This window comes from Phodopus roborovskii, unplaced genomic scaffold, assembly GCF_943737965.1.
Source record: "Phodopus roborovskii unplaced genomic scaffold, PHOROB, whole genome shotgun sequence".
Taxonomy (NCBI): Eukaryota; Metazoa; Chordata; class Mammalia; order Rodentia; family Cricetidae; genus Phodopus; species Phodopus roborovskii.
Window position 1 is genome coordinate 39,742,501 of NW_026126480.1, and position 22,409 is coordinate 39,764,909.

General features: G+C 43.4%; 2 protein-coding genes across 3 annotated transcripts; both read left to right on the forward strand.

Annotated features, from left to right (window-relative positions):
• The first annotated feature begins 1,273 nt into the window (after positions 1-1,273).
• Positions 1,274-3,778, forward strand: Hmx2 (H6 family homeobox 2). 2 transcript variants are annotated; one of them, XM_051192058.1, is made up of 3 exons: positions 1,274-1,379; positions 1,869-2,137; positions 2,997-3,778. In XM_051192058.1, the coding sequence occupies exons 2-3, from the start codon at positions 1,870-1,872 to the stop codon at positions 3,548-3,550; spliced, it is 822 nt and encodes a 273-aa protein (XP_051048015.1). In that variant the 5' UTR covers positions 1,274-1,379; position 1,869; the 3' UTR covers positions 3,551-3,778. The 2 variants fall into 2 exon arrangements, with proteins under 2 accessions (XP_051048015.1, XP_051048014.1); XM_051192057.1 differs by lacking the exon at positions 1,274-1,379 and having other exon boundaries at positions 1,630-2,137.
• Positions 3,779-7,547: 3,769 nt separating this feature from the next.
• Bub3 (BUB3 mitotic checkpoint protein) lies at positions 7,548-19,688 on the forward strand. The gene is made up of 8 exons (XM_051193180.1): positions 7,548-7,707; positions 7,982-8,176; positions 8,799-8,868; positions 10,347-10,498; positions 13,306-13,464; positions 15,426-15,603; positions 15,720-15,936; positions 18,085-19,688. The coding sequence occupies exons 2-8, from the start codon at positions 7,982-7,984 to the stop codon at positions 18,092-18,094; spliced, it is 981 nt and encodes a 326-aa protein (XP_051049137.1). The 5' UTR covers positions 7,548-7,707; the 3' UTR covers positions 18,095-19,688.
• Positions 19,689-22,409: the final 2,721 nt, after the last annotated feature.

Genomic DNA, 22,409 nt, shown 5'->3' on the forward strand with positions numbered 1-22,409 from the left:
CCTGCCCCTCGCCAGCCTCCCGGGTCTGGGCGCACAGCCTCCAAGCCCTCTGCTCCCTCCCCTGCCCCTGTCCCGGCTGCGCCACCGACCCCTAATCAATTAGCCTATTAACGAGCCTTTGAGGAGTTAAGTAGGAAGAGTTCTGCCACGGGCAGGGCCGCAGTCGGTAACTCACCAAGGCTAATGATATTATAAGCGCTTTACTCAATAACCCGGGAGCGGTGCAGGCGAGGAACTGCACCGTCACGGTGCAGTCTGGACATTTGTGGGGACCGATTCCATAGTCTCTCTTCACTGGTGTGTTCAAGGATCAGGGTTCCCCTGAAGTCAAGGTTGTAGCCACAGAGAATGGGTTTGTCTGGGAGCCCTGGGCCTCTCTCTTTCCCATAAAGCTTGTGTAGATAACTGTCGGCCTCAAAACAACCCTTTAGCTTGCGCTGGGTTGTCTCTAGATTGGATAACAGGTGCTCTAGGGATTAAATAAGCAAGAGCCTGAGCTCAGAGGGAGGCCATGAAAAGGAAGGAATGAACCAGGTTTTACTGAGTTCTACTTTGACCTGTGATAGGAAAGTAACACACCTAAACGATTTTAGAAATGGGGAAAACGAGTCTTGGAAATCTACATATCTTGCCCAAAGACATCCTACCCATGTTTGACAGGATTCTGCCCAATTCTAAAATAGCCTCATAGCTACCTACTTTTCTACTCAGCAGCAATATAGCAATTTTGAGACCGACAACATTTACCAAAAAAAAAAAAAAAAAAGTTAGTTGCGGTATTCCCGGGAAGGCGAGCCCTGTGGTATTCAGTTATTCAGTCAAGGTTTGGGAACTAAGTATCCTGCATTCCGAGGGCTTTAGATTTCTAAGGGCGATTTTCCACTCCTAGCTGACACATGTCTCCACATGGAGAAAGGGGGAGGGCGACACTAAGGACTTTGCCAGAGGGCAGAGATTCTTCTCCTGGGACCAGACTTGTTCAAGTTAGCACACTATAAAAGGTGGTGCTGGAATGTGAACAGGGACCTCAGGAGATCTATGGCTACTCCATTTCCAAAGACCTGTGGTCCCTTTAGCCAGTGGGATCTGCAGATGGAGAACCGCAGTTCTCTTCTCTGGTGTCTCCCAGCCACTATCCAGAGAAGGGCATCTCTCTGAGCCCCATACTGTTAATCTTCGATGCCCCATACTGTTAATCTTCACTATCCCAATGCGGCAAGAGACTCATAGCTTTTTGCCTGTTTCCTCTAGGCTGGAAGGGGTTGAGGGGTCGGGAGGTTGGCTGCAGCCTAAGGGAAGCATCTTGGATGCCAGAGAGCCCCACTGGCTCGAAGTCCCGCGTTGTCCCTGCCTCCGGAGAAACAGGGGCCCGAGTCAGGGTGAGATCAGAAATCCAGGCTGCAATCTAAGCTGCCTCCCGTCCCATACGCCCTGGGCTGGGCAGAGCCAAAACGGGTCCCGTACTAGGCGAGCTCCAGGAGCTCCCCAGTGTTGCACGCTCGGCCCCAGCTTTTTAAAAAATTCCGGGGCCGCTCGGCGGCGCTGCGATTGGCCGCGGTCGGGTAACCTCTATGCAAATGAGGCCGCGCAGCCTCCGCGTCGCCCGAGACCGGTGGAGTTGGCTGGCGAGGAAGGGACATTGGCACCGGAGCTGGGCGAGCTCACCCAGAGCTGGGCCGGCAGGAACCCGAGCGCAGCGGTCCGGTGTCTGCGCGTCCTGGCACATAAGGGACTCCTTGCCAGCCTAGTCGCCCCCTCCCCTTGCCTTCCCTCCCGCCCCTCCCCCTCTCCTGCCTGCCCGCACCACCTTCCACCCAGACCGGCTCTAAAGGGAGTTCTTGGTTTCCTCCGATTTCTTATGAACCCAGGATGGGCAGCAAGGAAGATGTGGGGAAGGGATGTCCGGCGGCTGGTGGCGTCTCCAGCTTCACCATCCAGTCTATCCTGGGCGGGGGCCCTTCCGAGGCACCGCGAGAGCCCGCCGGGTGGCCAGCCAGGAAACGCAGCCTGTCTGTGTCCTCGGAAGAGGAGGAGCTGGACGAAGGCTGGAAAGCGCCGGCTTGTTTCTGCCCAGATCCGCACGGGCCCAAGGAGCCAAGCCCTAAGCACCATCCCCCGATCCCTTTCCCTTGCCTGGGTAAGGATCGCACGTCGGGAGTCTGTCCCGGAGTGTGCATGAGCCTACGCGGTGTGCGCGTGTCGGAGACTCGGGAACAGGGCAGCCTCTGGCCACAGCCCAGCGGGCCATTGGGGGTCCAGGCCAAGGGGAGGGGGAGTATGCACCAGAGGTGCCTCCTGGCAAGGGCGGGCGCTGGGGAGAAGTACAGAAACGTTGGGAGCGTTTAGGGGAAGACTGTGTTGGTAGGAGGGTGAACTGGAGTGGGCCAGGAACTCTGCAGGCGGTACATTCGGTGCTGGCCAGAATCCTTTCGCACAAGGGGTGCTTTCTTTCCTGAGGAGTTCTGCAGATCTGGTCTAGGTGTTCTGTCTGTCCTTCAGTCTCTTCGGGTCTTTTCCCTCCTCTAGGTCCTTTCTCCAAGTGATCAGTACTCTAAAATGATTGACAGTGGTGCGTTTCAGAGAGGGTTTCTCTTGACAACAGCTGACAGAGGAGAGCCCGGGAGTTAGTCTTTAGCCTGACTTCCAAAGAAACGGCCTGTGAAATGATGCCAACTCATAAAGCTCAGTTCTTACAAGTCAAATATCACCTTTTGAAAATGGAGTTAACGTCCCTACTCCAGACCTGTTACTACGTATACTTTTTGGTAAGAGTGGAAACAGAGACCCTCAGACTCCCTCAGATTATAAGGGACCCTCTTCTATTGCTTAGAAAGGCCGAGGCTCTGACTTTGGACGCTCATAAAACAAGGCAGAAAAAGAAAGGGTTGTTTATAAGGGGACCAAGGATGCAGGCATTGGCCAACCTCCTGGTCTTGGAAAGAGCAGAGTCTAGGCGTATCAACTCCATGGTCATTCTGTATGTGCTTACTCTCTAGGTACCTCCAAGGGCAGCGGAAGCGCAGGGCCTGCGGGCTCGGAGCGCACGCCTTTCCTTTCTCCTTCTCACTCGGACTTTAAGGAAGAGAAAGAGAGGCTCTTACCGGCGAGCTCGCCCTCTCCGGGTCCGGAACGGCCGCGGGACGGCGGTGCTGAGCGGCAGGCTGGAGCCGCCAAGAAGAAGACGCGCACCGTCTTCTCCCGCAGTCAGGTGTACCAGCTCGAGTCCACCTTCGACATGAAACGCTACCTGAGCAGCTCGGAGCGCGCCTGCCTCGCCTCCAGCCTGCAGCTCACCGAGACCCAGGTTAAGACTTGGTTCCAGAACCGCCGCAACAAGTGGAAGCGGCAGCTCTCGGCCGAGCTGGAGGCGGCTAACATGGCACACGCGTCGGCGCAGACTCTCGTGGGCATGCCGCTGGTGTTTCGGGACAGCTCACTTCTACGAGTGCCGGTGCCGCGCTCGCTCGCCTTCCCGGCGCCGCTCTACTACCCCAGCAGCAACCTTTCGGCCTTACCGCTCTACAACCTGTACAACAAGCTTGACTACTGAGCCTCCCTCCGGCTCCCGGGGCGCTCCCCGGGCAGTCTGCAATCGCCTGCACACCTGGGCGCTGGAGACATCCTTCCCAGGGCTCCGGAGCAAAGCGTCGCGTGTCCAGAAATATTAAGAAATACACCATGTGTATTCGTTATGTCTTATTTATGGCCTCTTCCCTACTTTTGTTTTTGTATTTATCTACATTCCTCACGCCAGAACAACCTGCTTTCTACACAAAAACCAAACCATACGCGTTTGAAAACTTTTAAAAGGGGAGATTCTCGGGTGGTGGTGGGAAAAGGCATATTAGCTAGATTGGTTTCCGCTGGTAGCAAGGAAAAAAAATCAGAACACCAACAAACCGGGTACTTTTTCTCCCATATATACACCTGTTACGTATTTATGTATATGTGTGTTTGTATAAGGACACACGCGCAGCCAAGCCGAGCCCCCTGGGGCCTTGGTCATTGAACTAATCACATCTCTTCATTCCCTTCTTCTTGAGGGGTGAAATGAGGAGAGCACAGATCTGTAAATATTTTTAAAGAGAAAAAGAATAAAACGTTTTAACCATGGTTGCTAACTTGGAAGGATTAATTGTCCCGCTACACTAGGCACAGAGTGGTTTCTGAGCGTGCAAGATTCTCTACATCCTCCTGCTCCCCACCCCCCCCCCCCGTGTCCCCGCCACCAAGGTCCTGCACTCTCTACATGAGGGTGGGGGTGGGCTCAGAGGTTAAAGGTCGGAATATTGGGCTGCCCAGGCAGCACGTGACTGGAGCTGTCTACTGGGACAGCACAGTTCCCACGATTCAGGTGTGAGGGTTGGGGTACACTCAGGGATGGAATCGAGATCCCAAACCGGCGCCGAGAAAGACAAAGGCGGAGAGGCAGGCCAAGAAGGCGAAAATCTCCCCGGTGCTAGGAATTTTTTTTTCCCCCCCGCTAGACGGAAGCTGGGCTCGCCATGAATGGCCGAAGCCTAGCGGCATGCTTGGCGTCCTCCTTTGCAGAGTAATGCATAGTATGCGAGAAATTGCCCGCTTGGGGGCCAAAGCCTCACGCGACCCCGCTTGCAGCAGCGCACAGTTCTCTGCCTGATGACAAGTTGTGTGTTATGCGCGGGCCCGGAAGGTGATGCCTAAAGGCCACATTTCGATGGAGGGATTCGTGGAACCGGTGATATACCACATTTTTTTGTAGTTGTTAAATTTGTACTTTGGCTAAATTATCAGATCTTCGGCCAGCACCAAGAGGCTGTTTCTGACGTGAACCCTGAGGTGCAGTGGAGGCGCTTAAGGACTGCGGTACCCAGACAACTTGCCTCCACGCAGCAGCTGGGGAGGCGCTGCACCCAGAGAACAGCGGCACTGGAATCATGCAAATTGCATGATTTCTCTTCGCTTTGATAGTAGCCACCTGTTCCTTGTTAAACCTCAGCAATGGATGCAGAAGCTTGAAGGAGACCTCAGATGGAGTTTCTAGGTCCTAGCAGCCTGCCCTCAGTGGTTGACCAGGTGCAAGGAGCTAGGAGTGGGAAGTGGCAAGGCCTTATTTCTTTCTTCAGAAGAAAACCTTTGCCAGAGTGACCTGTCTCTGTGCCAAGAGGCATCGAAATGACTTGCATTTTGTAGAAATACACAGAATGCAAATGTTTACATGACCTATACCATTACTTGTAAAATGCCTGGTCCAAGAGATTTGCTCTGACATTGCCCATTTTCTTCTTATCATGTTATATCTCATAAAACCTGCAACTACTCCAAGGTGACATCAAATGGATGCTATTCAAGAACGCACCTGCCAGTACTAGGTTGGTCCACTTCCATTTATTTCATTTTAGCTGTGTTTGTGTCCACAGGTATTGTGGTCTTAACACTTGCTGAGACTCTACACTAAATTTGGGGTGGCCAGAGAGAGAACATTAGTTCTCTTCTTGTTTATTGAATGTGTGTATTTTATCTCATTAACGTTGTCATGTTAGATAATCTTTTTGTATTCTTTCCCTGACAGCATCCTTTGAACATTCCACACAGAAACAACCAAATTACTTCAGAGGAACATCTTGTAAAGGAATAATCCATTTAGATAATTTTGGTCTGCATTTCCATAGATTACAATTTGCTGATAGACTTAACAGTATGGGTTACCATATTTTCTTTAGCCTGGCTTTTCTCTATAGGTAGTGACTTCCTCCAGTCACTGTCACACATAATTTGAATTTGGCCTTAATAATTTACAGAATAGCCATTTTTCCAGTTGTCATACAGTACATATTTGACTCTCTTCATTCACCCAGACATTAGCTGTGACAGGTGACCCAACACAGCAATTAGTTTCCAGGAGTGTTTTCAACAGGTGACTGAATATTACATAATTTACATTTGTGTTGTGAATGTCCAAGACTCTATTGTTGCCAGATTTCCTATCGCAAGTCTATCAATTCATTTGAATAATCAGCAAAATAGTCCATCTCCTTTCAGGCTCTAAACTTGATTTAAAAGATTGACGTTTCTTAAAACTCAAATAGAGTTGGGCTGCAACTGCATGGCCAGAGGGACCTGAATCATACACACACTGGATAATGAAATACACTCAGATTTTATTAGCAGGTAATTTATGCTCAGAATCTGGAAACACTAATAGAATTAAATAAACAACTGGGAAAGAGAAGCAAATAAGTCAAGAGGGAAAATTATTTTGCTAAAGTTAGAATGCAAAACAACTCACTGCATTTTAAAAAATTGAACTTGGTCATTGATTTGGTGAAAGAAGAGAGAGAGAGAGAAAGAGAGAGAGAATGAAATACTAAAACTATCTGAAGAGGTCCAGAATAATTTAGCCATAATAATCATCATCAGGACAATAGGAGAAAGGCTCTGTGTGTGTGTGTGTGTGTGTGTGTGTGTGTGTGTGTGTGTGATGTGTCAGGAATCTTACGTGCATTTAGTTCAGAATATGTGCATACCTAGAGATCATTTTGCCCTTATTAACATACCTTGAAATTTAAATAGCTTAATCCTAGCAACAACTTTCTATTTCACAAAAATTACAAATTAAAAAGACTGTCTAAAAACAGAGGGGGAGTGAAAACGAAGTTGTGGCAAGGATTAAATAGAAACTCGCGGTAATATTTTGCATGCCAGTATGCCAGCCACCATATTCTGTTTGTCAAGTACTGCTTTTCTTTCACAGAACCAAAACAATTTCTTGTCACTGAGGCAACTCCTTTGATTCTCATATTTCTGGAGGATTTTAAAAACAAAAATGTAGCAAACTGAGCCTGCAGCTCTCATGGTATGGCAGGGTAGAAGGGGAGAGAACCTATGATGAGCATCCCTAAAAGATTCTGTTTGAGCTTTGAAATATTGGAAGTCTGTCCTACTGTTTATCTTTTTGGATGTGGTATTCCTCTAAAACAAGGAATAGTTTGATTGAATTTATATCCCCAAAGCCTCTTGCCAAGCCTGGCATTCCATCTATACTGCTTGATAACTGTAAAGAGATTTTAAAAAACGATAGAAATAGATCACTAGAACTCAAGGAAAATGAGACTCTAGTTCACAATGAAGGCAAATAATGCATTTGATCGGCTAGAGCTTATTTCCTTCAGTATGTTCAGTTTGGGTTAATTCCATGACATTCTCAGAAAGAAAATACTAATTTAGCTCTTTATCAACCAAGACGGGATTCTGTGTCTGAGAGACAGAGGACCCCTTCTCCTCTGTCACAACCAAAGCTAGATAAAACATCTTTCCTGCCTCCAAGTCTGTGGATGGTCAGGCAGGCAGCCCCAGGAGGACTACATCTCCCAGCATGCAGCATACAAATGTGGGCGGGCATGAGTGCCTCCTTGATCTGAGCAGACTTGGGAGTTGTAGTTTCCCTGCGCAGCTTCAGCGACGTAACCTCGGCGTGGTAGTAGTAAGACCCCGTGAACGGAAAAATAACGCGCTTTCCCTTTGAGCCGGAACAGGATGACTACGGTAATGACGCGAGCAGCAGATCGAACCAATTAGCGGCCGAGATCGAGCCGTTGGCGTTCGAAATCAGCCAATGATAGTCCTGCTCCGGGACTTCCTCTCCGCCTCCTCCGCTGGCCTGCGAGTGCTCGGAGAGAAACGGGGCGTTAGTGGCCGGTGCGGAAACGTTGCTTAAGCTAACACGAGGTAGAGGTCCGGGTGAGGGCGAGGACGAGGGTGGGTGGAGTGGGGTTCACGGCCTGCACCCGGCGGGTCAATGCACAGGGGGATCCGGTTGGCGTCCATTGTGTATTACTTGGGGAATCCGCGGGCAGGGAAGGAGGCCGGGCGGGGTAGAGCTCGGCGGGAGCGGGTTGGCGGCCAGTCTAGAGTACGGCGGACCCCGGCTCTGCGCAGGCGCAGACCCGGCTGACCTCTGTTGGCTCCGGTGAGGGACTCAGACTTAGCGTTTATTCTGCAGATGACGGGTTCGAACGAATTCAAGCTCAATCAGCCACCCGAGGATGGCATCTCCTCGGTCAAGTTCAGCCCCAACACCTCCCAGTTCCTCCTGGTCTCCTCCTGGGATACGTCTGTGCGCCTATACGATGTGCCCGCCAACTCCATGCGACTCAAGTACCAGCACACTGGTGCAGTCTTGGACTGCGCCTTCTACGTAGGTGGACTCAGTTTCTTCTCCCGTCCCCTTACTGAGTTAGTGTAGGCAGTGCCAGTAGCATCCCATACACGATTTGGAGTATTCGGACAGTTGATAGTGTTCTGGAGTGCTTTGCTTTAGCCTGGTTTTGAGCTTGCTACCATGGTTTGGTTTCATCGCAGTTTCAACCTCCGTTTTTAAAGTTCAGACTTGGGTAAACTTTTCTGGACATAGGATAATTGTATTTGAAGTTCTCAGCAATACTAATTTAGCTACCTTATTAAAAGGAATGGTGGAAAGTAAATATCTAATTAGCTGCTGGTGTCAATCAAGATAAAGCTGCTCCTTAATCGTTTTGGCGATCACTTGCGTTTTTACTTCCTAGTTTTGGTCACTCTGGACATAACCCAAACAGTTGGCTGTAGAAATAGCAGTTTTGAAATGCTTGTTAAAGCTTTGTTACTTGGAAATGGTTCAAAATTTAAGGGGCTGGGTGTGATGGCCAAGCCTTTAATCCCAGAGGCAGAGGCCTCTGAGTTTTGAGGCCTGCCTGTTCTGCATAGTGAGTTACAGGATCCCCAGGGCTACCAGTGAGACCCTGTCTCAAGAAACCAAGCCAAAACAAAACTTTATTTTATAGGATCCAACACATGCCTGGAGTGGAGGATTAGACCATCAACTGAAAATGCACGATTTGAATACCGATCAAGGTAATATGGCGGCATTTTATCAGTTTTCCTTTGCTATCACGCTAGTGTAGAAGTGATTACTCAGGATAAGTAGTTGGTTTCGATGGCTTAGGTGAAGGTGGAAAGTGGCTTTGATAATAAGCTTTTTGAATTTGAGTTAACACAAATGGAGCGTGTTTTTCATAAAGTCTATTTTGAGCACTGTCACCCGTGTCACTGAAGCACTTGACCATTACCTTTAGAAGTCTTTAAGAGTGGACTGGAGCCACGGTCTGTGATTTGTCAGGATTTCCTAGGACTGTTTGATGTTTTAGGGTGGTCTTTTCACAAACTAGAGTCAAGTGTGTTTTAAAAATGCAGCACACTAGTCAGTTCCGCTTACCTTAGGGTAGCTTTTGTATTCTTAGCTAGAGAATGTGTTTCAGTTGCATGTGTAAAAACATTTCTTAAGAGTTTTTATGATTTCACTGAGGCAGAAACGGGAATGAACCCAGCTATACATAGCCCTCTGAACTTTGCTTGCTTGCCCTACACTGGATGTAGGTATGCTTGGCAGAGATGGCCTGATGTAACTACCTAGGGACTGTGATGAACAGTGGGAGGATGGTTACAGAAGCATGTCCGAGCTGGGTGTGGTGGTGTTTTCTGTAATCCCAGCACTGGGAAGGGGGAGGCAGGAGGATCAGAAATTGAAGGCCAGCCTCAGCTACGTAGCCAGTTTGAGGCTAGCCTAAGCTCCATGTGACTATCTCAAGGAGAAAAAATAGTGCTTCATTGGAAGAGGCCTGTATATGAAAGTGACTTTTTGTGTGTGTTATGTACATGCTAGGCAAGCACTAGCCTGAGCTATATCTCTGAGCTATATCTCGTTACCTTGTATCTTTATGTTACATGGGGTTTGGCACATAGTATATGTTTAATAGATGTTGACTGAGTGAATGAACAAATGAGCTACTATAAAGGTTGAAATTGACAGGAAAGAAATTAGGTAGTAGAAATTTGGCCTTACATTGAGAACAAAGTAAACGTTTCAAATCCAGTAACCATTTCTTACAAGCATTGGCTTAATATGAAGAAAGTATTGTCAGGGTACAGGAAACCAGAGACTTCCACTTGCTTGTTCATTCAACAAGTATTTCTTGAGCCCCTACAATGTGCCAAATGTTGTACTAGTTACAAACAAAAGCAGAGTTAAACAAGTGTTTGTATAAAATCTAGGATCTAGTTAATAAGGAAGCACCATCTTAATACAGTTGGAGATTCAAAGCAGCTGTGCTATTTGCTTGCTATGGTATTTACCTGTGCAGTGTGAAGTAAATTACACAGGAATGGGTAACTTTGTAGTCACGGAGAGCTTGTTCCAATGCAGACATTTCTTTGGAGTTGATTGAGACAGATGCCTTTTAGTTGAAAGTCCCTTTAGTTCATTCAAGGTATCCTAGTTAGTTGAGATAGTAAAGCTAGATGTGTTGTTTTTATTTTATTTTTCTTTGCAATAGAAAATCTTGTCGGAACTCACGATGCCCCTATCAGATGTGTGGAGTACTGTCCGGAAGTGAATGTGATGGTTACTGGAAGTTGGGATCAGACAGTTAAACTGTGGGATCCCAGAACTCCTTGTAATGCTGGGACCTTCTCTCAGCCAGAAAAGGTAGGGTTTTTATGTCCATTAGGGGTGCTGTGCTCATTGGGATAATTTGTTTTGGTACATGTTTGATGAATATGCTGTTGGTTAGGGTAAACTGGCTGCCTGTTTTAGAAACCTAGCTGCATAGACATGCTTTAATGTGATGGGAAAACTTTTCAGTTTTGGTCATCTTTTTCTGTCAGTTATTAAATTTGGGCTAGAGAGCACAACTTACATTCTCATTCCATTATTGTTAAGCTTTAGGTCTGAGAAGTGAGTGACTCACTACCTTTTCAGAGAAGCCATTTATAGAGGCGGGCTGTCTTAAACTCAGCTTGACAACCCACACAAAAAAAAATGGCACGAAGCATCACTCATTTTCAGTTGTGACTTGAGGTACCATTTTAATTGACAGTTGAGAATAAAAGGGGTTATCATTTCGATTTCAGTGAGAGAGATGTGTTCTCTGGCTTTTATTGCTGTGTGTGTATTTAAATGCTGGCAGATGTAATTTGAAGGCTTGTAGTAAATGGAGCTTTTAAATACTTTGAATCTAAATTGTATTTCCCATAGACCGTACCATAGTTGGGTCTTGAGGGTTCTTTTTTGTTTGTTTGTTTTATTTTTTTCAATCCAGTTTGGCAATCTCTACCTTTGGATTATAAAATCATTTGTAGCCATGATCCATCCATCCTTCCTTCCTTCCTTCCTTCCTTCCTTCCTTCCTTCCTTCCTTCCTTTCTTTCTTTCTTTCTTAGAAATTCATACTTGAGTACACTGTATTTTTTACATCTTTTCTATCCCTTTTCCCTCTCCTACTTCCTCTACTCTCTCTGAGGTTCATGGCCTCTTCTATAATTATTATTGTTTTGTACACATGAATACATGCATACACACAAGCGACCGAATTCACTTAGTGTTGTTTGTTTATACATGTGTTTATGACTGTCCACTTAGGTTTGGATGACCTATCAGGTCCTGTCCCTGGAGAAAACTGATTTTCCTTGTGAATGAGCTTTTTAAAACCAACTTTCTGTCTTCTGACTTCCTGGTCTGTTTGATAAACATACTTAAGCTGTATCCTCATCAGACTTTTATCAGAGGATAGTTAATTTAAAAGATGGATTGTTTTAGCAGTTTAAAGGTATTCTTCACTTGCGTCTATTTCCCTAGTGTAAATATACTGTTCGGCTCTGTTAGCTGTTATTATATACAGCAGTGTGTCCAAAGAGCCATTATTTTTGTCACATCTCAGTCGAATCTACTGGCAAGACCTTTGTTCAGAATAAAATAATTGCATTGTTTCTAGTTTTGATTTATGGTTGTATGTAACATGTTAAGAACGGTGATAAATTGCTGACAGAATATCATATAATGGACAGCCACACTGAATCAAGCTGCTTATTGGTTCAGCAAGGTTCATTATGTCACTTTTTTTTAATACTTTCTTTGATAAATGTATATACCTAGTCAGTAGCATGACAGTGGTTTTTCTTGATTTATGATGAGTGGGGATAGAAAGCAGTTTTAGAAGCTTGGGTGTCACCCGTATAGTAAAGATTTAAGGTAAGTTCCTGATAAAATTGTACTGTTATACATTGATCTTTCTGGTTATTTTTTAAGTTTAGCACTTCATATATTATAGATTAATTTTCTTTTTTTTTTTTTGAAACACTGGCTTTCTGAATACATATAATATTCTTAACTATGCAATCATTATGTATATTTCAATTTCTTTTAAATTGTTATTTTTCCTTCAGTTTCATTAGTTGTTCCTTGGCTGGTGGTCTGCATTAACATACTGGTGATTATCAACTGTATGTATGGCTTGGTTATTGAGGGTTAAAAGGATGTCTTACCATACCATGGCTCCTCTACCTTTTTTATTAGTAATTCTGCAGGGGTTGAAAGTCAACACTAAACACTCTTATAGACTATGTAGACTGCAGATCTAGATTTTTAAGGAAATAATTCTGGTTAGGAGGACACTTTTTGCTGCTCTTTCATGAATTTGCTCCCTCTGGTGTCTATGTAACATCTTATTTGTAAGTAAGCCCCTAAATGTTTTGCTTGCAGGAAATTTATGATTTCTTATAAGGTGTTTTTGTGGAAGCTTAAATATTGAAGAAAAGACATTATGAGGGAGAAAAATAGCAGCTTTGAGGAGATAAAAGGCTTTAAGGTTTTTGTTTGTTTTTATCCCCTTAAGCAGAGTTTACCTCTTTAACATGATGACATCAGAGCCTAAGGGTTAGCTTTATTGTGTGCAGTGCAGCTAAGGGCAGCTCTCCTTATCTTTTCATTTTGAGTTTGTGCTGCAAAGCCACAAACAGCCTGTTAGTGATGCTTTCTTCAGTGTTCCTAGAAAGACCTTTTCCCTCAGGGAAACGGCTGGGAGATGCCAAGAGTTTCAGAGTTGCCTAATGAAATCTTTGAAAAGCTGGTCTGGTCATGGAAAACAATGATAATAATTCTTTGACAAAAAGCCAGAAGCTCTCTGAAAGACATTTTGACTTGATTGTCCTGTTTTCAATGGGTTTAATACTTTTTATCTTAAATAAGGCAAGAAATTTTGAGGGAAATGTCATAATAGAGTGTTTTGTCTTTAAAAGTATCTACAAGCTTAGTTGGAGTGTACTTCATACTTATCCATATGTACTGGGTGTGCACAGTTTATGTAAGTCACCTCACTTATGTCTAAAGTGGACACTTGCTCTGGGAACCTATTCAGCTAGCTTGTTTATGGTTTTAGGATTAAACGGACTGTGGGAGCAAAATATTATTTTTCAGGAAGTAGATGATGATTATCAAGTTTTCATGTTTCCTAAAAGGTGTATACCCTATCAGTGTCCGGGGACAGGCTGATTGTGGGTACAGCAGGCCGCCGAGTGCTGGTGTGGGACTTGAGGAATATGGGCTATGTGCAGCAGCGCAGGGAATCCAGCCTGAAGTACCAGACTCGCTGCATCCGTGCCTTCCCAAATAAGCAGGTACTGGTCCCCACAGCCTCCTTTTCTTCAATTTCCAAGGAGTGGTGACATGAAATTTGCCTTGGGTCTGCTCTCCATAATCTTTTAAAGACAACTAACTGCGTGTTAAAGGAGAATAACTTAACCCCACATTTAGGGAAGATGTTGATGGTCAAGTGCTTGGAATAGATCTTAGTGCTGGTTTTGGTATGGGATGCTTAGTAAGTATGCAGTATCAAAGAGTTTAAGATATTTCAATTTATAAACCAATCAAAGCCTAAATTTGGAAATTTAGGTTTATAGAATTTGCTTTTTAAAAAAAAATGTAACCCTGGTTAGTGTCATTTTTACATTCCTTTAGTCTCAGCTTCTCCAAGGCTAGGGTTGCAGATATGGATGCCTGCCTTTGTGTTTTTTAATCCTACTATTAGCAGAGTTGTTTCTCTCACTTAACAAGAGAGCTTTAATATTTTCTTCTTTTTTTTTTTTTTTTTTTTTTTTTTTTTTTTTTTCTTTTTTGTCCTAAGAATGCTGCTGAGGCTAGGTAGTGTCTCATATGATGACTATCTCATGATGTACTGAGTGGGTCTCCTTCCATCATTTCTTTAAAATATTAGTAAGCTCCCTTTTATTAGCACTCCTTAAAGCTATAAGGGGAGGTTAGCCTCAGTGGTGTATTCCTATAATCATAGCACTTAGAAGTCTGAAGCAGGAAGAGTGTGAGTTCAAGGCCATCATGGGCTATAAAGTGAGACACTGTCCCAAGAAATAGAAGGGCAATTGGTTGTGGGGTGAGCTGCTGTAGGATTTTTCTTTTTCTTTTTTTTTTTAAAGAGAAAACTTCACTTAAAGAAGTAGATGTATTTGGAATCAGGGCTGTCCTTTAGCTGCTGTGGAATATGGGGCAGGAAGTTCTTTTGATTCTTTGTCTCACCTTGAACCTCAAGTGGTGATGTAATCACAGTTCTTTTAAAGGAACAATAAGGACTATAGACAATTAGCTGCAATGAATGAAACTTACAAAGGTTTAAATGTGATTAAAACATAGTTGCATTACAAAAATGTTTTTGTGCCTATATTTAAATTTTTCTGTAGGATTAACTTTGCTTTTATGATGAATGCTTAAAGTAGGATTTATTAAAAAAAAAAAAAAAAAAAAAAAAAAAAGGAGATGGCTCAGGAGCTTGCTGCCAAGATGATGCCCTAAGTTCTAGCCCTGGGATCCATGTATTGTAAGGAGAGAACCAACTGTTGCAAGTTGCCCTCTGCCCTCCACTCATAAGTATCTGCACACACATACACATGCCTGCGCATAAAACAAATAATGAAAAAAATTGGAGTATGTCAGTTCATTTTCTGTGAGCAGTTTTTGGGAATAACTTTTCAAAAAAATATCTTGACCAAAATGTAAAGATGTAAAAAGCATAAATTTCATAGTTATTGCATTATTTTTTCAAAACTATGTTGTTTCAAGGGAAGATGTAAACGAGTTTGAAACTGGGAAGCAGCCTTGATGGTTGCTCACAGTCTGGTTTATGCAAACCTGACTCACTGTAGTAAATGCAGGGCCAGCTGAGCTGAAACTGAGTTACTGGCACAGCCTCTTGATGAGGGGGCATCGTACTTAAGATGGAGAGGAGGTTTTAACTGAGGCAACAGATTGGAGTTCAGGACAGGAGACAAAGGGTGCTAAAACTTAAAAATTTTTGTTTAGATTTGACGAGTCGTTTTTGGTTGCAGTGTGCTAGGCACTCATAGTGTGGAGAAATCGAGTAAGGATGGCACCATTTCTTATGAAGCAGAGGTATTGTTGTTCTTAGCTTTTTATAGAGGGGTCAAGACTGTCAGTACAGCTCTAGTCCTTTATTAAACCTGGCTGAACTTTCATTTCTGAACTAGTCCTCTTTATGGATTGAATTGGAGACCTCATGTGCTCTCTGGAAGGCAGGTTTTGCCATTTTGGGCCTCTGCTCTCTCGGCAGGGTTATGTGTTGAGCTCCATTGAAGGCCGAGTGGCGGTTGAATACTTGGACCCAAGCCCCGAGGTTCAGAAGAAGAAGTATGCCTTCAAGTGTCACAGGCTAAAGGAAAACAACATTGAGCAGATTTACCCAGTCAACGCCATTTCCTTTCACAATATCCACAATACATTTGCCACAGGTGAAGTATGACACACAGGCCTGAGCTGAGTTTTACTGTTTTATGCTCAGGCAGAATCTTAAGAGTTTGTTTGCCTTGGTACAAAGAGCCATTTTAACAAATTACATTACTTGCAGGTGGTTCTGATGGATTTGTAAATATTTGGGACCCATTTAACAAAAAGCGACTGTGCCAGTTCCATCGATACCCCACTAGCATTGCGTCTCTGGCCTTCAGTAATGACGGAACTATGCTTGCAATAGCATCATCTTATATGTATGAAATGGATGACACGGAGCATCCTGAAGATGGTATCTTCATTCGCCAAGTGACAGATGCAGAAACAAAGCCCAAGTGAGTATGCTTCACCTGGATTGAAGCCTTTTCTTGCATTCAACCCAGGACTTATTAATTTTTCTAAATTCATGAATAGCATTGTTGATGCCTGCTCGATATTACAGCTGACTGTAGGGTTGGAGGTGATTTTATCTTGTTCTCCCAAGCTTTCAATATCCGTAGGTTGATAGACGTCTGATGGATAAAATTGTGCCTAGTTGTTTTGTAGAGAAGAATGTCAAACTCTCATTCTTCTTGAATAGGCTCTATTATTTGAATCTCTGAAGTTACTACTAGCTCATTGCTTTAAAATTAAGTTGAGGAATTCAAGAATAATTTATTTTAGTAAATTCTATTTAAGATATTTAAGAATTTGAACTGACCCAAAAAAAAAAAATCTTCCCTGTCCAGAGATTGTTTCTGTAATATTTACAGAGGCGAATGGTCTTTGGGTCTTATTGGAGGCCCAGAGTAATATGGCCTTGCCTAGCATAGCATATTTTCTTACTTTTGAAATTTTCAGAGATATTGCTAGCTGTGGGTCCTCACTGTTGACTGAAAGGGGCCATCTAGGGTTTTTGGCAGTGGCAGGACAGTCTTTTAATTAGTGATCTTTTGTAGGATCTGAGAACACAGGGGCTTAGGACATAGTACACCATGCAGTGCCTGCCCCACGTGTCTTGTCCTCATCCTTGTCCCTGTTCTCAGGTCCTCAAAGGAAATTCCCAGGAAATATTTGTGATAAAGAAATGTGTGTTGGACTTCTGTGACTTTCTGAAGTGCCCTTGCTAAATTTGTTGGGCCTCTTTGTAGGAACAGAGCATTTCACAGGAGTAATGTGTGTGCTTTTCTAGGTCAGTTTTAGAATGTGGAGCCTGTTGGATAAGGACTGTGTTTACATTTAATCTGTCACATTTATATTTATTGTTCTGGCCGGCCATTTTGATCTCCTGCTGTTCTTTTTTTCTTTTGAACTTGTAGGTTACCATGTTCTTGACAAGATTTCATTTATTTAAATGCCATGTTGATAATAAAACAATTAATTGGTCCTCCCCAGTGGTGGATTTATAACTTAACAGGGAAATGCTAATTTTAATTTTTTAAGAACCTGAAAATAAAGGAAAAGAGGTTTTTCTTATTTTTTTCTCTTTCAGTGGTTTGATGGTTTGCTACATTAAAGGTATTTTGGCAAATGGGATTGGAGGGCAGGGACTGCAGTTTTGAGAAGCAGTCTTGACCTTGATTTTTGTTTCTGGTGTGGAAATGTTTGTAAATAGGAGTAATAAAAATCCCTTTGTGTTCTTTCTGGACCTTAAATGGTAAAGGAGAAGGCTCTTGAGTCATTGATTTCTTTGCTGGTGATAGTTGGTAATTCGAAAGCTGCTTCAGACTGCCTCATGAGGAGGTTAATCTACAATTAAACAATATTTCCTCTTGGCCGTCCATTATTTTCTGAAGCAGATGGTTCATCATTTCCTGGGCTGTTAAACAAAGCGAGGTTAAGGTTAGACTCTTGGGACTCAGCTAGTTTTCAATCTTATTAGGGTGCAGGAGGAAAACTAATAAGAAAACCTCCTAACATCATTTTGTGACTGTAAACAATTATTTATTAGCAAACAATTGATCCCAGAAGGGCAAATTGTTTGAGTCAGTAATGAGCTGAGAGAAGACAGAGCATATCTGTGCATTTGGGAAAGTCACTGTAACGTAATTGCAGTACATTTAGACAGGCATCTATCTGGACCTGTTTCTATCGCTAAATGAATTTTTGGAAACATTAATGAGGTTTACATATTTCTCTGACATTTATATAGTTCTCATGTCCATTTCAGTTGCCCAGCCGCTGGTGATTAAAGGTTAAAAAGAAATGAGAATGAGATTCATTTTGATGTAATGTCTTGTAGCAGAACACGAACTTAGCTTGGCCTGTCTTAAGTAGTTCCAGGGTTTCTGTTGTCAGGCTTCTTAACTGTGATGTGCTTTATTTGTAAATGTGCATCTCTGGATAGGATGTAGACCTTTACTGAAGTTTATTTTACCCACAGTGTACTTTTAAAACATTCTTCTGGGACAGAGAAAGGTCTTGTCTTTATTTTGTAAGATTTCTAGTAAGAACTTAGTGTGACATCTAAGTGGATCCTCTGAACTGTGTTTTCTTCATTGCAGGTCTACATAATCATCTGGTGGAAGTTGTTTCTCTGTGGAAAGCTTTGCTTCCTACAAACACTTGTTTCCCCCAAGGGCTGCTGTAGTCATTGGAGACTCCGTCTAGTGTGTGGATCTCTGTTTCCTGTCATAACAGCAATGTCTCTGTGTACTCTGTAATTGTTTGGGGTGGGGAGGCTTCGTGCCCTTGTACAGTAGTCAAATTCTTCTGTCCCTATTGCTGTTAATATTCCAGTTCTTTGTAGCACCGTCTAAAACTGTTACTATTTTTCTGCTGTTTAATAAATCAGACTTGGGACTTTTGAAAGTTGGGTGTTTTGAAAGATTTTGGTAATTAGTGTCATTTATTGCATAACAAAACTTTGCTTAGACAAAAGTGTTCTTCATCAAGGGCATGTTGTGAGTGACATTTGACCTTTAAATGTACTCTGCCTTATTTATTTATGTCTGCTTTTGTACATTTCCCCGGCCCTGGATAAAGTAACGCACTTGAATTCACTCAGCCATTTTGCTATTGTTCCTGCTCATGTTCAGGATTGGTGACACCTGTGAACCATCTCTATAGCTCCCCTCAGGATGGGCATAGACTGCTGGCCTCAGGGCATCTCTGGCTTAATGCTGTAGCAATGCCAGTGTTGTAGAGAGCATGCATCCCCGTGCTGACAGTGACATGCTTTGCAGACAGAGAACGAAATGACTTAGCCATCAACTACTACATGAAAGGGAAGTCCTTGGGATGGTAAATGATGTAGCAGCCAGGGGCTTACTGGTGGCATTGGTCCTATGGTAGGATTTTATGCTTATTAAAGTCATAATCACTTGATTGAGTACAGAGCATAAATTCCAAACATTGTATTAAAGATGACCAAATTAAAGCCATGTATCGGACTTGTGTTTGATGTCCCTCTCTGACCCTTAAAACAAAATGTTTCTCCCTGACTCCTCTGCATACTACTTGCCCACCGGCTCAGTTTGCCTGTTTGTTATTACAACTACTTTTACCTTCAGTTTCCCAGGTGTAGTTTACCATGGCCTTTTCTTTTTGAGGATGAATGTCTGTACACCAACAGTGTGCAGTACACTCTGAAGGCAGAAGAGAGCATCAAATCCCCTGGGACTGGAGCTAGAGATGGTTGTGACCATCCATGTAGTTGCTGGGAATTGAACTCTGGTCCTTTGGAAGAGCTACCCAGTGCTCTTAACCTTTGAGCTCTCTCTCCAATCCAGCATTGGCATTTTAAATGAGTTTTCTTACTGATGCTGTAACTGTTTCTTCACTCTGTCTTTCTGCCGATTGCTACTGTTCTCAGGGTCTTTTGGGTGTATGTTACACATCAGCCCTTTTCTTAAATCCTGTGTCTCCTAGAATGATGTGTCTCTTGTGTTTTAGCAGAGTACAAGTCAGCATAATTGGTATGACAGACCAAAGTTTGGTCAAATTTGCTCTTTTTGTATGTGGGGTATCTGGTGGGTGGGTGCATATGTGTATCGCTATATTTAGTGCTGGCTATGATGTCTTGACATTATTTTACAATAAATTGTCACAATTTTCAGAAACTGCTCAGTGTCTTGCAAAATTAAGAAACATGAACAGTAATACTTGGTACATGTTGTCTTGGGGTCTTATGTTTCCTATTCTGATAATATCACAGAAGATGTGCTTTTGGAGTCTTCAGCTTTTGGGTTGGGGCTGCCCTTCCCTTGGAGTCCTAGTAAGTAGATGAGATAAACTGCTGTGGCAGCAGCCTGTGGTACTGAGTCCCCCTGCAGAAATGGGAAGGTGTTTACCGTTCATCCCCTGCCCTCAGGGGTATGAGGCTTTGATTTAGGACTGAGGCTACACTGCTTCTTGAGTACTGGGCTTAAAGGATTTTTGAAAAAGCCATGGAAACTACTGCTATGGAAGGATCATCGAAGATTTAATGGGGGATTCCTTTTTATCTTCAGTTTGGTACCCCCAAATTCCTTTGACTTGCATATCCACTTGGCTTTTGTTAGACCTGTGGCTGAACCGTTTACCTTTTACTATTGGCAAGAAGCGCTGGAACCTGCTATACCCAGAGCTGATCTATTTTTTTCACTGTAATCTCCAATTCTCATTCAGTTCTTTCTGGATTGTTCTTTCAGGTCTTAACATAAACATTACAAGGTCTGACTGAAGGTGCCCTCTTCTGTGAAGCCCTCGATCCTCAATCCTTGTTGCAGCTTAGAACTAGGTCCATTTTTGAAGTATGTGGGAAGTGTTTCCTGCCCCCACCTTCGGTGCTTTGAGCTTTTGAGGATTGTTTTAGTCACGCATTTAATGTTTTTGTTTGTTTGTTTGGAGATAGGGTTTTCTCTGTATTTACTGCTTTGGAACCTGTCTTGGAACTAGCTCTGTAGACCAGGCTGGCCTCAAACTCACAGAGATCCACCTGTCTCCCAAAATTAAAGGCATGCACCACCAATTCCCAGCTCACTGTTTGTTTTGTTTTTTTTTTTTTTTTTTTCCAAGATAGGGCTTCTCTATTTGGAGGTACTTACCTACTTTGTGTGAGCCCTTGGGTTTGGTCTCCAGCACATAAAAAAAAAATCAATTAATTAATTGGTCATCTGACTTAATTATTTTATATAAGACAAGGTGGTTCTTAAGTAATTATTGTATCCCTAGTTATTAAAGTACCTGCATATTTTAAAAACGTGAACTGAAGTAGCAAAAGTCCCAGATCACATCCATAAACCATCATCTGGCTTTGAAAGTATTCAGTATTCTCTGCTTTTGCAGTGACTTTGCATGGGAAGCCTCATTATATCTTTTGGCACTGTACCCTCATAAACTCAGGCTCACAGATCTGTACATACTTTGACTTTTTCAGTTTGCATATTTGCTGTAGTTCCTTCTGGAATGAATTTGTCCCCACCCAACATCAGCGTTTGTTACTATGATGTAGTAGAAGGGAGGGGCTGAAGCTGTGAACAACCCCACCCAGCAGCAGCAAGGTTGTGTGTCAGAGTGGCTGAGCCAAGCGCCCCTTTCTCAGGAAATCAACCCAGTACAGTAATGAAGGAATGCCAGTTGTCTGACTCACTGACTCAAGGGTGAAAACTTCATAACCCAGGAAAATATATACACGTTAATGTTCCTACTAAACCAGGTTGGGGTCTATTAAAATGACATCTGTGTTGTCATCAGGGAAGTAGGCACACCTCAGGTTTGAATGTGTCCTCCTTTGACTTCCCCACCTTAGCCTCTGAAATGTCTCAGGGCACCCCATCTGTCACTTGGGGAAGTATTGACTTAAGCTATTAAGGGTAGTTATAGAGAGGTTCCTTTCAGAATGGCACCTGGCTGCATTGCTTTGGAACAAGCGAGCACTAAGGAAAACGAAAGCAGCTGCTCCCGGTGGCCGCAAATACCAGTTGGGGCTTTGAGTACAAAGGCACTTTCCCCTTGATCAGTGACGTGCTGAAGCAGTGCTTTCATTTTCCAAGGATGCCCACAGAACTTGGCCTGGGGTTGTTGTAGGGCATTGATTTTTTAATTTTGTGTGCTGAGGTAGGAAAGAAAAAAAAATCTGAAGGTGAAAAATGGACTAATTTATAGAGGTCTGTATTTGGGAAATCATGATACGAGTTCGTTCATTGAATATAACTGATGATGTGGCAACTGGTCTTCAGAACTTAGTTTAAATGAAAAGCAATTGATTGTATTTTGTTGCTTTGTTTTCCTTGAATACATCCTTGACTAACAGTATGACTTCCCAAATTACCTGCCTTGCAAAGGGAAAAAGGAAATGCTTTGGTGACCTTCAGTGTACTATTTGTGAGACTTAAGTAACCGGAGGCTCATCCTGTTCTTTATTTCATTAACTAATTTCTCAAGAAATATTTGTTCACCTCTGACCAGTTCTGTATGGTTAACACAAAACTGGAGAAGCGGTACAAATCATACCTACTGTGTTACTAGGCCAATGTAATGAAGTACCTTCGTCCCCTTTATAGGACTCCGTTACAGGCTATTGTAGTAATTTAAAACCCTGTACCTTAGACTCTTGACCTTGTTATAACATCACTTTATAATTCTCAAAATTCTTGGCTCTTGAAGATTTCCTTAGCACCAGCCATGTATTCTTAAAGAGCCCGATTTGTCTTGAGTGTAATATTACATACAGTATAATATTACAATGTCTCTTCTGCTGAGTCAGATGCAGCATTCCCAGAGTTGCCACACAGAAACCTTCTAGTCTTAGCATGGCACACAGGTACTGATGTTTTCCACTTGGAGGAATACCCTAGTTTGGAACAGCAGCAGCTCACAGCCTCAAGTGTGGAAGCAGCTGCTTCCC